The 14946-nt window shown below is 37.3% G+C and overlaps 2 protein-coding genes across 2 annotated transcripts; one reads left to right on the forward strand and one right to left on the reverse strand.

Moving 5' to 3' along the window:
- Positions 1 to 5928: 5928 nt before the first annotated feature.
- Positions 5929 to 10018, reverse strand: LOC21396053 (polyadenylate-binding protein RBP45B). Its single transcript, XM_010103136.2, has 6 exons — positions 9681 to 10018; positions 8700 to 9168; positions 6875 to 6930; positions 6661 to 6791; positions 6474 to 6572; positions 5929 to 6342 (listed from the first exon to the last, which is right to left on the reverse strand). The coding sequence occupies exons 1-6, from the start codon at positions 9951 to 9953 to the stop codon at positions 6171 to 6173; spliced, it is 1200 nt and encodes a 399-aa protein (XP_010101438.2). The 5' UTR covers positions 9954 to 10018; the 3' UTR covers positions 5929 to 6170.
- A 1283-nt stretch (positions 10019 to 11301) lies between these two features.
- LOC21396056 (zinc finger MYND domain-containing protein 15) lies at positions 11302 to 13817 on the forward strand. The gene is made up of 2 exons (XM_010103139.2): positions 11302 to 11324; positions 11540 to 13817. The coding sequence occupies exon 2, from the start codon at positions 11619 to 11621 to the stop codon at positions 13515 to 13517; it is 1899 nt and encodes a 632-aa protein (XP_010101441.1). The 5' UTR covers positions 11302 to 11324; positions 11540 to 11618; the 3' UTR covers positions 13518 to 13817.
- Positions 13818 to 14946: the final 1129 nt, after the last annotated feature.

Here is a 14946-nt window from a genome sequence, read left to right on the forward strand (position 1 = left end):
TTCAAAATGGCCATATATAATTGATTTCTGTTCATGATTGAGATTTGAGGGGTTTTCTTGCTCAAATAGTACCGAATTTTCAGCTTCTTAGGATTGTAGAATAACGTTTAGTATGGGAACAAAATAAAGTGTGTAAAGTTCAGAAATAAATCTAACAAATAACGTTATGGGGACAAAATGAGTACGTCATTGTTGCTATATCTATAATATCCTGAAAATTAAGCTAAATTTTAAATCAACGTATAAAATTTTATCATGTAGTGTAATTATCTATTTCTTCTTCTCTTATATGGAATTTTGCCATGTAGTTAATAATCCTTATATCTTCTATTTAAGAAGCGCGGATGTTGTGAACTTTTAGTACTCTTAACTGTTTGTTTGCTTGCTTCTTTTTTTTTTTTTTTTTTTTTTTTTTTTTTTTCCTCTGCTTGCTTGTTTTCAAGTTATTTTTTTAGATTGTATTTTCAGCTTTTTTTCCCTTTCCATTATCTTTAATTGTGTTTTAAATGTTGTTTTTTTTTTTCTTTTTCTTTAGATATTGCATTAAAATATTTTTTCATTAATTGTCTTTAAACACATCATTTTTTTTTTTTTAACTTCCATAAATATTTCACTTTTGAATCTCTATACTCTTTACATATAGCCATACTTATAGTAGAGAAGATGTATATATTTTTTCAACTTTTTTTTCAACCATCAGAAAACATAACATGAAATTGTTGATTTTCATAGAATCATAATTTTATTTAGGTTAAAATTTAAACCTTCCTAATCATTTTATACTGATACTGGAAAATTTTTTATGAATATCATCTTTTAGTTTGAAAAATAATTATAAGGTGGCTATATTTATTATGTTTGTCATTATAAGAACATTGTTGGCATTAAAAAAAAAAAAACATGGTTAGCTTGTCGTGTTTTAGTTTGACTAAAAAAAAGAAACAGTCGAATTATTAGTTGATTTGTTTATTTCTTTTCAAAGAAACAATACATTACTTATCATACATAATAATTTTAAATAAACTTGAAAACGTTAATAACGTCCCTCAAGCTAGTGTTATGTAAGAAATAATATGTCTATGCTGGGAAGATATGTTCTAAATATCGTGGAGTGGAAACTGTAAATATTTATACTGACAGATGTGATTACCTGTGGTGAAAATATGCAGAGATAGAAATCTTTTCGAAAACTACAAGTAATATATATATATATATATTTATATGTATTTTTTTTTCTTGAAAATAGGACTTCTATTGAAGCTAAACCAAATCGTCTTGGGCTACAAAATTAGGGATACTATCAATCCCACAAATATCACAATTCACCCTATAGACGTAGGAGGCAAGAATATGCGCCACAACATTCGCCTCTCTACATAGTGACACTTTCCAATTGCCTACAGTGGACAGTAGACTAAGGATATCCTCAATAACAGCTCCTTCTTCGCCCAAAGTAGCTCCCCCGCCCCATTCACCACTCGTGCCACTCTACTAACATCCACTTCAATATCATGAACATCAAGACCACATTGGCGAGCAAAAACCAATCCCTCCCTCAACGCAATACATTCTGCTATAAAGAGAACGAGCCAGGAAGCTTTTTAGCTAAGCAAGCCCACACAACTCCTTCAGCATCCCTGACCACTGCTCCAACTCCAATATAATCCTGATGGGACCGAACAGATGCGTCTGTATTCAGTTTTAATCGGCAAGTTTCAGGAGCTCGCCAGATCTCATCGCGCAATGGACGCGAGTCTTGATGAGCATCCTCTCTCTCCCCACACTGCTGGTAGCCGTATAAGACTCTGCCCGCCATCTCCAAGATTTCAGCAGCAGATCGACTAACATTCTGATGTAGAAGCTGATTGCGGCTCCCCCAAATTGCCCATGAGATTACACAAAAAAATCTCAAGTTCAGTCGCACATAAACCATCAAAACATCCCACATCTGCCAGTTTTAGTTTAGGCCACAGTGCACACGACTCCCAGACCACCCGTGAAGAGTCACAACTCCAAAGCGCATGCCAACTGGATTCATCTCCATTACAACACCATTTACAGCAGGTGTTGCATTTTATCCCCCTCCTACTTAATCCAACAGAGCAAGGCAAAATGTCAACAACAGCTCTCCACATAAAATTTTTTATCTTACTTGGAATATGCAGGGTCCACAGTTTCTTCTACCAGCCCCTATCTCGCCTTGATCTCGCACCGCTCTCCTCCAACATCATTGCTAATTTAACCCAAATTCAACCCAGTATAATCCCTTATTATCATGGTGCCATACCCAGCAGTCATCACACGGCCCTTGGCAAAGAGGGATATTGAGAATGGCTTCTTGATCAACCGGTAAAAACAAGCCAGTAATGAACTGCCGGTTCCATTTGCGATTAACAATATGATTAATTTCAAAAATTCTCTTGAAGCATGACCCTTTAATATTTTGCCTCCTGAATTTTAAAAAATAACATATGTTCCTCCCGAATTTTGTTCCGTTAATAAGTTTTCTCATTCTGTTACAATAAGTGACGGAATTCGCCATGTGTCAGGCACATGACGTATCTGAAAAGAGTATTATCGTAAATTAACCTGTAATAATCCTTCCAAGCATTAAATAAATAAAAAAACTCAGCTCTTAAACAACATAAAGATCTGGAAACCCAGAAGACACAAGAAATTCAACAACAGCCAATTTGTCAAATGGTTTGTGTACAAAGTTTACCACCAGAAATCCAACAACAAAACACCACAAAACAAGCACTTTCTTTAGGTTTTATTTATGGAATAAGACGTTTCGTTGGCTTTAAATAAGTTGAACATAAAGAAGAAAAGAAAATAAAAATGTTTGTTTAAGAAGTTTATGAATGAAGAAAGGAAAGAAGTGAAGAGGGGGATTAAGAAGTAATCTCAGAGGGAGAATCTTCAATTTTAGGAGATTGAAGAACTGGAAATAGAGGAGTCTGAACAGTTGCTTTGATCTTCATGGGTCGAATGTTGGAATTCTTTGAATTTGAGTTTGAGTCGTCGGAGAAAGAGTCGGTGGGTCTTCTGTCTTGCCATCCATGACCAATAAGCACATGGTTGAATCGGCCACATCGATGAACAAAATGAGGAAAAAAAAAAAAGGAAAATGGGGAACAAAATAAGGAACGAAGATGGTGAATTTTTTCAATAAATTATAAAATTATCTTATTAAGAGGGTATAAGCGTAATTGCGCTTTTAATTCTCACTAAATAAGTGACACGTGGCAATTCTGTCACTTATTGTAACAGAAGACAAAGCTTGTTAACGGAACAAAATTCGAGGAGAACGGATGTTGTTTTTTAAAATTTGAGAGGCAAAGTGTTATAAAGATCATAATTCGAAGAGAAGTTTTAAAATTAATCCTTAACAATAAGGTCCTCCACTCTCCAATCTGCCATTTCCGATAAACCCATAGTGATTAGTCAAAAAATACTCGGTCGAGGGATCCAATGATCTTGAAAAATTCTTCTCTCCTCGAACCAACCCGCTTCCTTAGCCCCGCTTTTAGTAACTCACGGCCCCATAGCAAACTCTTTGTAAAAGTTACCATTTTTAAAAAAGGAAGAAAGAGATAAATAGGTCAAGACTTGAGATGAATTAAAATTAATAGGCTAATAATTTACATAAGTTAATAAATATGTCAAATTACTGTTTTCATCCATAACTTGTCTGGTTATGAACCATAACTTGACAAGTTATTCACGATTTTTATCCGTAACTTGTCTGACTATGAACCATAACTTGACAAATTTATTCATAACTTATCTGGTTATGAACCATAACTTGACAAGTTATGGTCTATTAATTTCTATAACTAAAAATTAACTTATATACTTTCTTAAACTTTTCATATTTGACATATTTTTTATTATTTTCCTTTAAAAAATTATTAATTAATCACTTGTCATTTTAAAAACGATATCTTACTAAGGAATTTTTAATCAGTGATTAAACCTTGGACTTCTATTTTTTTTTTTTAAGAATTTTTAATTTTAATTTAACAAAACTAAAAAAACGCTTTTAAAAAAGGAGATATCTTGCACACATTTAAAAAATAAAAATAAAAAACTTTTTTTTGCTAATTATTAAAGTAAAAAACAACTACCACGCGCCCACTTGGTCGTATGCCTTTAATACTTTGCCTCCTGAATTTTAAAAAATAACATATGTTCCTCTCGAACTTTGTTCTGTTAATAAGTTTTCTCATTCTGTTACAATAAGTGACGGAATTCGCCACGTGTCAGGCACATGACGCATCTGAAAATGATATTATCGTAAATTAACCTGCAATAATCCTTCCAAGCATTAAATAAATAAAAAAAACTCAGATCTTAAACAACATAAAGATCTGGAAACCCAGAAGACACAAGAAATCCAACAACAGCCAATTTGTCAAATGGTTTGCGTACAAAGTTTACCACCAGAAATCCAACAACAAAACACCACAAAACAAGCACTTCCTTTAGGTTTTATTTATGAAATAAGACGTTTCGTTGGCTTTAAATAAGTTGAACATAAAGAAGAAAAGAAAATAAAAATGTTTGTTTAAGAAGTTTATGAATGAATAAGTTGAACATAAAGAAGAAAAGAAAATAAAAATGTTTGTTTAAGAAGTTTATGAATGAAGAAAGGAAAGAAGTGAAGAGGGGGATTAAGAAGAAATCTCAGAGGGAGAATCTTCAATTTTAGGAGATTGAAGAAGTGGAAATAGAGGAGTCTGAACAGTTGCTTTGATCTTCATGGGTCGAATGTTGGAATTCTTTGAATTCTTTGAATTTGAGTTTGAGTCGTCGGAGAAAGAGTCAGTGGGTCTTTTGTCTTGCCATCCATGACCAATAAGCACATGGTTGAATCGGCCAAATCGATGAACAAAATGAGGAAAAAAAAAAGAAGGAAAATGGGGAACAAAATAAGGAATGAACATGGTGAATTTTTTCAATAAATTATAAAATTATCTTATTAAGAGGGTATAAGCGTAATTGCGCTTTTAATTCTCACTAAATAAGTGACACGTGGCAATTCTGTCACTTATTGTAACAGAAGACAAAGCTTGTTAACGGAACAAAATTCGAGGAGAACGGATGTTGTTTTTTAAAATTTGAGAGGCAAAGTGTTATAAAGATCATAATTCGAAGAGAAGTTTTAAAATTAATCCTTAACAATAAGGTCCTCCACTCTCCAATCTGCCATTTCCGATAAACCCATAGTGATTAGTCAAAAAATACTCGGTCGAGGGATCCAATGATCTTGAAAAATTCTTCTCTCCTCAAACCAACCCGCCTCCTTAGCCCCGCTTTTAGTAACTCACGACCCCATAGCAAACTCTTTGTAAAAGTTACCATTTTTAAAAAAGGGAGAGAGATAAATAGGTCAAGACTTGAGATGAATTAAAATTAATAGGCCAATAGTAACTTATCTGGTTATGAACCATAACTTGACAAGTTATAGTCTATTAATTTCTATAATTAAAAATTAACTTATATACTTTCTTAAACTTTTCATATTTGACATATTTTTTACTATTTTCTTTTAAAAAATTATTAATTAATCACTCGTCATTTTAAAAACGATATCTTACTAAGGAATTTTCAATCAGTGATTAAACCTTGGACTTCTATTTTTTTTTTTTAAGAATTTTTAATTTTAATTTAACAAAACTAAAAAAACGCTTTTAAAAAAGGAGATATCTTGCACACATTTAAAAAATAAAAATAAAAAACTTTTTTTTGCTAATTATTAAAGTAAAAAACAACTACCACGCGCCCACTTGGTCGTATGTCATATTCTGGAAAAGAGGGAGTTTTCAACCTCTTTTTTTTTTTTTTTAAGGAAAAAATCAACCCGATTTTACCATTAGATGACGACTACAAAATGAAAACATACACGTCACCAACACAGACTGGTTCCCAAAAACTCAGGATGTACATATCAAATACACATCCAAAAGCACATATATATTAAGAAGCAGAAGATCAGAGAGTTTGCGAAACTTCATATTGTCTTTAGCAATACAAAATAAAAACCTAAAAATAAAAATCCATATTCCAGAAACCAGATAGATAAGAAAGAGAGGAGTATCTAAACATATTATTGAGTTACTTCCAAGGACAGACACCCCCACAAGACAAGACAGGATTCAAACTCCTCAGCTGTATCCCACTTGCTGCTGCTGCTGTTGTGGCTGCTGCTGGTAGTTCCCGTACCCAGGATAGCCTCCATAGTACATGCTCGGATCTTGGGAAACAGGAGGATAGCTATAGCCCTCATGACCCGGTGCATATCCATAGTAACCGCCGCCCTGCATCTTGCTGAGGCTGCTGCACCATAATACATAAAATGCATATCAGTCAAGTTCCAAGGAAAACAAAGAGCCTATGATTGATTAATCAGTCTAATTCAAGGCATTCCATGTTATAAGCCGCGTTTTGCCATATCAAGATATAAAAACTCAACCTGTTTGTTAGGACTACGGCCCCAAGAGAGTCGAATGTTTTGTCCTCCCAACTGGCTCCCATTCAGCATCCGGAGAGCTTCTTCAGCGCAGCTCCTGATCACCATATCACACAACCAAGTGAAGTGTTACACATACTTTTAGGATAGATATAGCTGATGATACAACCGCCAAATGAATGTACCTGTCAGTAAATTGGACAAACCCACAGCGCTTGCCTGTTGGTATCTTCACGTGGACCAGCTCACCATATTGGTGGAAGACTTGTCTCAGGTGGTCATCCGTTACATTGGAATCCAAATTACCAACGAATATCTGCAAGAAAAGTTATCTACAAGTCAGGAGAAAGGTTGTGACAGGTTTAACTTTCCAAGCATGGAAATATACAAAGTACTCACAGTTGTATTATTCGGGTCATTCTCGTTCTGAGCCCCTTGAGAACTCTGATATGAAGCTGACATATTCAAAATAAAGTTTGAAAAACGGTTAGCTATTGTAGTGTAACATAACATAGAGAACCAGTAATAACTGATGCTGTTACATCAAATAGAGAACCTGTATTCACTCAGCCCAAAAAAAGAACAAAAGAAAAGAAAACCCTGTAATCACTGATGCTGTTACTTCAAACTTTTTTTTAGATTAAAAAAAAAAGGGGCGGGGAGATTATCCAAATGAGCCCACCTCAAATATTAGTAAGTCCCTATCCATAAGTACAAATTTATAAAACTCAAGAACCACACCTAAGAGTGTTTACACGCGACAGATATCTACAAGGACCACTAAACATCTTAAGGAAGTAAATATGTATGGCTAAAAAAATGGTACTGCATAAGAGCTTGTAACAAAGAGTATGCAGGACAAGGCAATTACCATTCTGCCATTACCCTTAAAACACATTTGGAAAGTCTTAACAGTGGCGGCCTAAAACATGGAAAATATATATGCCCTACACAATGTACTGCTACGTAAACATAGTTCTTGCCATTAGGATAAAAACATTAATGAGTTGATTACAAGCTTTTGCAGTATGAACATTTGTGTTGCTACACGAGACTATCCTATCACAACACCATATAAGCAGAAGTAATGTTGGAAGGATATTCAGAAGGAAAAAATGCAAGTACAAGAAAAAAAGACAGAACGTAGTGCATACATCCTGAGACCAGAACTGAAGATTTAAACATATTGACTTACTTCAGCACTTCCAACACAAAGGAATATATCCTCGACAGAACAGTGGGCGCAGTAAATAAATAAATAATATGGACTCATCAAGGAGACACAACAGTAAGACTAGACCCTAATCATAATAGTAAAAGAACTGAAGTAGAAGGCCACAAGCACAACAATTAGCCTGAAACATGAAGTATCTGGCACTTGCAATGACTTGTTACCTGTGCTCCTTAAATCTCCTCTCATGGACTGGAAGCTAAATAGATCATCAGAATTGCACATCATAGAAGAGCTGGGGGAAATAGAAAATTTCAAAAGAAACGTAGGAGCGCTGAAAAAAACTAAACCCTTCTTTACCACGAAATAACTTTAAAGAAAAATGAAAAAAAAAAAAAAAAAAAAAAAAAAAAAAAAAAATAACTAAATCTCATGGACTTCAAACTTTAAGCAGCATGAACAGTCACGAATTGTAACTTTATGGAAATGGAAAGCTGAACCAATAGAACGAGCTGGAAAAAAAATAAGCAATGTAGCATAACAAATGCCACGTGAATAACGGGCAACTCATACATAAATGGTAACTGACCTAAGTGAGGCCACGCCCTAAGGGAATACCATTTCAGCTGAAATCAGTAGCAGGCCCCTAGATGACAGAGCCTCTTGACCCCCCTGCTTTGAGACAACATGAGTTCTAATAAGTTTATAAGATTTTAATAGCATTTACCCTACCCAAATTTTTTAACGAAATTATAGGAAGTAAAAGACAATGGAAATTTGCTGCTTATCTTCAAGAGCATAACCGAAAGAAACTTCAAATAGTGTTCAGCATACTGCTGCGTATCCAAAAAATAATGGAAATACAACCTTACCATGTTAGAGGTGGCAGAATAAAAGAGACGATAAAAAAGGGAAAAAAACAAAGAGAAAAAAAGGAACAATCTTAGAGTAACAGCATCATTGAACTAAACGATTTTTTTTCTCGTATAGTGAAACTGCAAGACACAAAAAGATGGCATGAAACATCAAAAGAACAGATGAAAAAAATCAAACCTTTGGAGTATTGCTGAGAACCAACTGCATTCTTGTTTGCAGCAGGGCCAATCCGCATAGGTCTGGTAGAACAGAGAACGCCATTCATCTCATTCATAGCACGGATCTGCTCACTTTCATCTCCAAATCTAACGAAACCATAGCCCTTCGTACGGCCAGTGAGCCTGTCAATAACAACTTTTGCACCCTTAATCGATGGGTACCGGCCCCTGAACGTCTCCAGAAGCGTGTAATCTGTAACATCAGCAGCTAAATCTCCAACAAATATTGTGTAATCAGGCGTATCGTCAGAACGCTTCTCTCCTGCAGATGCCCAGTTTAGTCTGAAATTCTGAGCACCATTTGGCATAGGGGATCCGTTGAATGTTTGGAGGGCTCTCTCTGCAGCAGGGCGGCTAACAAACTCAATAAAGCCATAACCTTCTGACTGACCAGTTTGTTTATTACGGATGACTTTCACCGAAACAACCTACAATTATAACACACATCTTAAGTAATTAACAAACAAATCCACAAAAGTGTATGGTATACAACATGTTTTGATACGATCCAGGATCGAACCCACAACCTCCCCCGAACCCACCCCACCCAAACCCGCCTTGCCACTAGACCAAGCGGATTAGGCTATAGTATACAACATGTTAATATCCCACTCTGTAGAGGGAGGAAAAAAAGCTAGTCCAAGCATAAAACTAACGTCGAAATATAAACTTTAAACAACCAATCTCCTACACCCATTTACGTATTCATCTATCATCCTACGATTCAGGAAAAATTTCGACTAAATCAGTACCAAAGATTGGAACGAGCACAATCAAGATCCAAATTTTAATAACAAAGAAAAACAGAGTTAAAAGTACATAATTTTTTTAGGCGCTCCGAAAATCCCTAACGTAAAAAACACAGATCTGAGAACAAATAATAAAGGAAGCAAAAAACAAAAACCAAAAAAGCAAAGAGTTAGGTATTATATAGAGAGACCTCGCCGGTGTGAACGAAGCAGCTGTAAAGATAGTTCTCCTCCATCCAGTACTGCAAGTCTCCGATCCAAAGCGTCCGGACCTCGTCGGCGCTGGTGAGCTGGGCCTGCGGCGGAGCCTGCTGTTGTGGAGGCGTAGCCACCTGGCCCTGAGCGGCCCAAACCGGTGGCGCCTGGCCGGCCTGCGGCGGCATCATCATGTAGGGCTGCTGGGCATGCTGAGGATACTGCTGGCCCATTGCCTGGGGTCCCACGCCTGCTCCTGGTTGCATCATAGTGATGATGATGAATATCCGGGGTTTAGAGAGAGAGAAAGAAGATGGATAAGAGAGGGACCGGGGGAGAGAGAGAGAGAGAGAGAAACCCGAACCCTAACCCTAAAAAGGAAAGGTCCCCAAAGAGAGAGAGGGATAAACAGGGAAACGACTGTGTTATTATATGACTGAGAATGATTGTGAGGAGATGGGGCTAGAGATTCCCCCCCCCCAGAGAGAGAGAGAGAGAGAAACCCGAACCCTAACCCTAAAAAGGAAAGGTCCCCAAAGAGAGAGAGGGATAAACAGGGAAACGACTGTGTTATTATATGACTGAGAATGATTGTGAGGAGATGGGGCTAGAGATTCCCCCCCCCCCCCCCCCAAAAAAAAAAAAAAAAAAAAAAAAAAACTTTTTTCCTCAGAAAAGATCATCCGAACACACCCAATAACTGCAGTTTTCAAGATCTCTTTCGCCAGACTGTTCATTGCTCAAAACAAAGCAAATACCCTTTTAATTCCCAACCCCAAACCAAAGCTAGATAGTGAAGTCCACAAGCGATTCTTTTATTCTCTTCCCAATTAATTTCCCCATCTCTCTTAATTTTCCCCTCCATACATCCAATCCAACCCCCTCTGACATATAGATATATATGGAAACAATGCAACTGCAAAATCTAGCAACAATCTAGCTAGTCCTTCAATCAAATTCCCGCTTTTAGCACCAAAATGAGAGATTCACCTCCATCATCATAACCAACTATAGCCAACAAACCCTAAAATCATCAAAAACCAAGAGTCAGCTAAGGAGATCCAACCAAAAAAAAAAAAAAAAAGAAAAGAAAAATCACCAATATTGTTGTTGTTATCATATGGACATAGTCTCAGAACCCACAAATAATCGTCCCTCCATGATATCCACCACAATGAACAACCACAACCACAACCACAACCACAACGACATGATCTCCTCATCATCTATACTACTCTCTCCCACTACCAGTGGCCCCAGTACCGTCAGCGCAGCAGCAGCCGCCACAGCGGCTGGCGGGACCGTCGGATATTTTGTCATAAAAATCCAACGCCGTAAATAATAAGTTTAAGAGTTGGGCCAATGGGCCGTGGCTTTTAATTACCCTCCAACATAATGGCCCATTCCTTTCATGGGCCCATGGTCCATATTTGGTGCTTGCTTGCGTTCGTCGAAGCGATTCCACTCTCTTTCTGACTTGCCAGTAGAGCAGACAGAGAGAGCGAGAGTTAAACTGTCGACGACTTGCTTGGGATCCGACTCGCTCTTCCTCAACTCAGCGCTGAGTCGCGTCCGAGTCTCTGTAATTTGGAGCTCGAAATAGAAATTTTTGATCTTTCTCAGTTCGGCGATGGAAACTGGTATGCAGCGTTAATCTTTGTCCCTGAAGTTTTATCAAATTCGCCAAGTTCGATTTCGTGTGTTTCAGATTTTATGCAGTTTAATTGCTATTCTTAGCATGTTTTTTGTCTGAAAATTGTTTGTCCTTTTGGATGGTGGATGGACATAGGAAGCTACTGTAAAATGGAAATCTTTTTCCATTTTTGACTAAATTAATTGGCTTTGAGTCTTATAGAATTAGCTGAGGATAGTGATCTTTCTATTGGGATTTTGTTCAAGTCAAAGAATTGGTTAGATCAGGTACAACAGCCAAAATGGATTTGCATTTGAAGAGCCTGTTTGGTAGATTTCAGGAGCAATTTGGTTCTGGTCCGGGGCTTGGCCCGGGATCCGGAACATGTCTCATGAAAGTAGAAGGTGTTGCTCCTAATTTTATTAAGTCTGTGTTTAAAGCTGCTGCTGCTCTGTATAGGACTGATCCGTGGAAAAGATTGCGCCCAGGGCATCTTTTCGGCATTCGGGTTGGGAAGGATTCAGATTGGTCTGGCAAGAAACAGCCTTTCCCATGTGTGCAATTCGTTGGAGGGGATGGTGGGGATGTTGGCTTTAACATGTTTAGGTCCGAAAATGATGCTAAGAAGATGACGGGCTCGACCGAGACTGTACAAGTTCCTAACATAGAGCTTTTGAGGGTCACGTATGAACCTGAGTCGTTGATGTTCCCCTCGAATCGCAAAATGATTAAGTCGCTGTCACTGGAAGTGTCGGGGACTAATCGTTTTCCGGTGATCGATGTTGCTCGTTGTGCGTCTTCTGGATCTCTTCAGTTTAGGAATCCAACTCTTGAAGAGCTTAGGTTTGTCTATGCCGCCATGAAAGCCATTGCTTTGGTGCACCCGTTGCTTCAAGTAGATAAAGATGGTGGACCAAAGTGGTCTAGGTTAATGTACTTTGAACCGTTTATTGAGACGGTTGATGTACAATGGCCTCCAGAGATGGCCAAAGGCTATGACCTTGTTGCAGTGACGGTCTCACACCCGCCTGGTCAGGCGTACGAAGAAAAGGCTAGTTCGACAGCTAGCTCCACCCCAACCAAATATGCAGAGCCACCAAGGGAAGATATTTTTGTTGATGTAAAATTGTACTTGAATGGAAGCTTGCGGCAATGTGCAGCATGCGAGAAAGAGGTTCATGGAGAACAGGCTCTTTGTTGTGGGCGATGTCGAGCTGTGCTCTACTGCAGTTCTGTCTGCCAGAAGCAACACTGGAAGGAAACTCACAAAAGCATGTGTGGTCTTTACAAGGCTATGATGGAAAGGGAGGAAGAACTGGCAATGAAAATATTCATGTTTCCTTGTACTGCTGACCAGCCTTGTAAGTGGCTTGAATCATTGGGTATCCATCAAAAGGGCATGTGGAGAAGAAAGTGTAGTTGCTATTCTCACTGCCCTTTTGGTCTCCTTCCTGTTAAAGGTGGACTATGGGATTCTTGGGGTGGGCTTGATGATGAAGAGTATCCTCGCGACTCGCCTTTTCATCATCATTTGAGGGATGGTATGTCGAGCCCAATCCTTCTCTCTGGTTGGTCAGAATACTATAATCTCCGGTCGCTGCCATTGTCAAGCCCAGTTGCTGATATTCTCTCCCATCCGCTGACAGTTTATTACATATTGACGGCTCTCAGCATCAGTTCAAAGAACCTCTTACTCAAAGGGAAGGAGGTCATTCTTCACTATTTAGGGCCAGAAGGGGAGTTGGACTGGATGCCAGCATTTGCAGAAGTTGGTCATTTGCTCAATCGATTGGGTAACATACAAATAATAATGGTGGGGCCAGAAGTTCCAACGAATTTGTCGGGGACAACTTCAGGAATTGGTAGCAGAGTGAGGGTGAATCTTGTGAGAGGTGTCTATCAGGAGGAAGCTACCTACTTGCCTTCTCCGCATGTGATTGTTGCTCTAAATTGCGGATTGGATAGCTATGCAAGCTGGGGTGGAGCTCTTAATTTGATCAAATCCATGGCTATTCCAGCCTTTTTCACAGATCAATCTGAGATATCATGCGCAAATGCTAAACAGGTTCTTAGAAGTACTGGACTGCATATCACACATCCTGTAACACCGAACCCTTTTCGCTCGCCGGTGAAGAATCATGAAGCTTCTAGCAATCTTCCTGCATATAGCAATGGTTTTGTGCTCGGAGTAAATACATGAATTTAAACCATGAAGACCAAATTTGGATTTATTTCTTGCAGTTGTATTTTTTATGATTACAAATTCAAGCTTTAAGCAAATCCAACTGTTTGATTGAGAGACTGAGAGAGAGACTAATGAGGTGGGAATATTAAATTCGTTTTTCCCATTGCATTTCCGAACTCTCTGTTGTCGGTAAGCATTATTTATTTGTTTATTTGAATTTGAACTCTCTCCATATTGTAGAACAGTTTCAAACTGCTGAATTTTGTTGTCTTTCATTTTTCTACTATCAAAACTGTATCTGTATTTACTTTGAAATGGCCGTCGGAACTATTTGTTTTCTAATCCTAGTATCCTGTAATGTTTATAATAGTCTTAGAAGGTTATAACTGATTCCTTGTTTAGAGTTTCATCCAGTTTTTGATTGATTAATCTTAGTACCCATGTCCCATTCGCCATTTTGTGAGAGATAAAGGAAAATTTTCCAGTTGTTGAAAGAGATCAAATAAATATTGACCAAGTGGAAAAAAGATGAAAATTAAATTTCCAGTGGCAGAACACCACCTAAACCGAGAAAATCTGAGAAACTTTTCCCTAACATAAAGCATTAGGAATTTAGGACTCTGCTTCTGATGTTTAAAACATATTTAGGACTCATTTGGTTTATGGGTTCAATTTTAGTGATTTTGATTCTAAATTCAAATTCTATGACAGAATTTATTGATGGAAACTTTTTTATTCAATTTTTTTGTGAGAACATAATCATAATCACGGGTTCAAATCATGTCAATAATATTAACCTGATTTGCTTGTTTTCCACTTCATACTTTATCCGAAGCAATTTTAATATTACATTTTCTACTTCATTATTTGCTTGTTTTCTGCTACATCATATATGAAGAAGATTTTTTAATGCCTCCTCTTACCCCCAAAAAAAAAAAAAAAAAAAAGATTTTTTTTTTTTAAGATTTGCTTGTTTTCTGCTACATCATATATGAAGAAGATTTTTTAATGCCTCCTCTTACCCCCAAAAAAAAAAAAAAAAAAAGATTTTATTATTTTAATGTCTCCAGCACTCTGATATTTCACACAGTGGATCCCATTTCCCAAACCAGCATCTTCAAAGTTTATTATTGGCCAATTTGGTGGTTAACATACAAACAGAACCAATATGGTCCTGTTTGTTACCGTTTTTAATCTCATTTTTTACGTTTTTCAAAGTAAAAAATTGAAAACGCGTTTGGCGAAAGTTTTTTAAAAAAACAAAAATAAAACCGTTTTTTTCGTTTTGTGAAATTCTGAAAACGCAAAAAAAGCTATTTTCATTTTCTCGTTTTCGTTTTCGTTTTGCTTTTCTTTCTTCAGCTTCCCGTTCTCTCTTCTTTCTTCAGATTTTTTCTGCCCTTCTTCAGCCCTTCTTCCCGGCCGAGCTCCTCCGTTCTTCTCG

Source organism: Morus notabilis, unplaced genomic scaffold, assembly GCF_000414095.1.
Source record: "Morus notabilis unplaced genomic scaffold, ASM41409v2 Scaffold637, whole genome shotgun sequence".
Lineage (NCBI taxonomy): Eukaryota > Viridiplantae > Streptophyta > Magnoliopsida > Rosales > Moraceae > Morus > Morus notabilis.

Excerpts from the sequence above, each read along its gene's own strand:
- LOC21396053 (XM_010103136.2), bottom strand. The coding sequence starts at position 9,953 with ATGATGCAACCAGGAGCAGGCGTGGGACCCCAGGCAATGGGCCAGCAG. Across the intron at positions 9,169-9,680 it reads GCTTCGTTCACACCGGCGAG|GTTGTTTCGGTGAAAGTCAT; the intron begins GTCTCTCTATAT and ends TTATAATTGTAG. Across the intron at positions 6,343-6,473 it reads AGTCCTAACAAACAGGTTGA|CAGCCTCAGCAAGATGCAGG; the intron begins GTTTTTATATCT and ends ATTATGGTGCAG.
- LOC21396056 (XM_010103139.2), top strand. The coding sequence starts at position 11,619 with ATGGATTTGCATTTGAAGAGCCTGTTTGGTAGATTTCAGGAGCAATTT.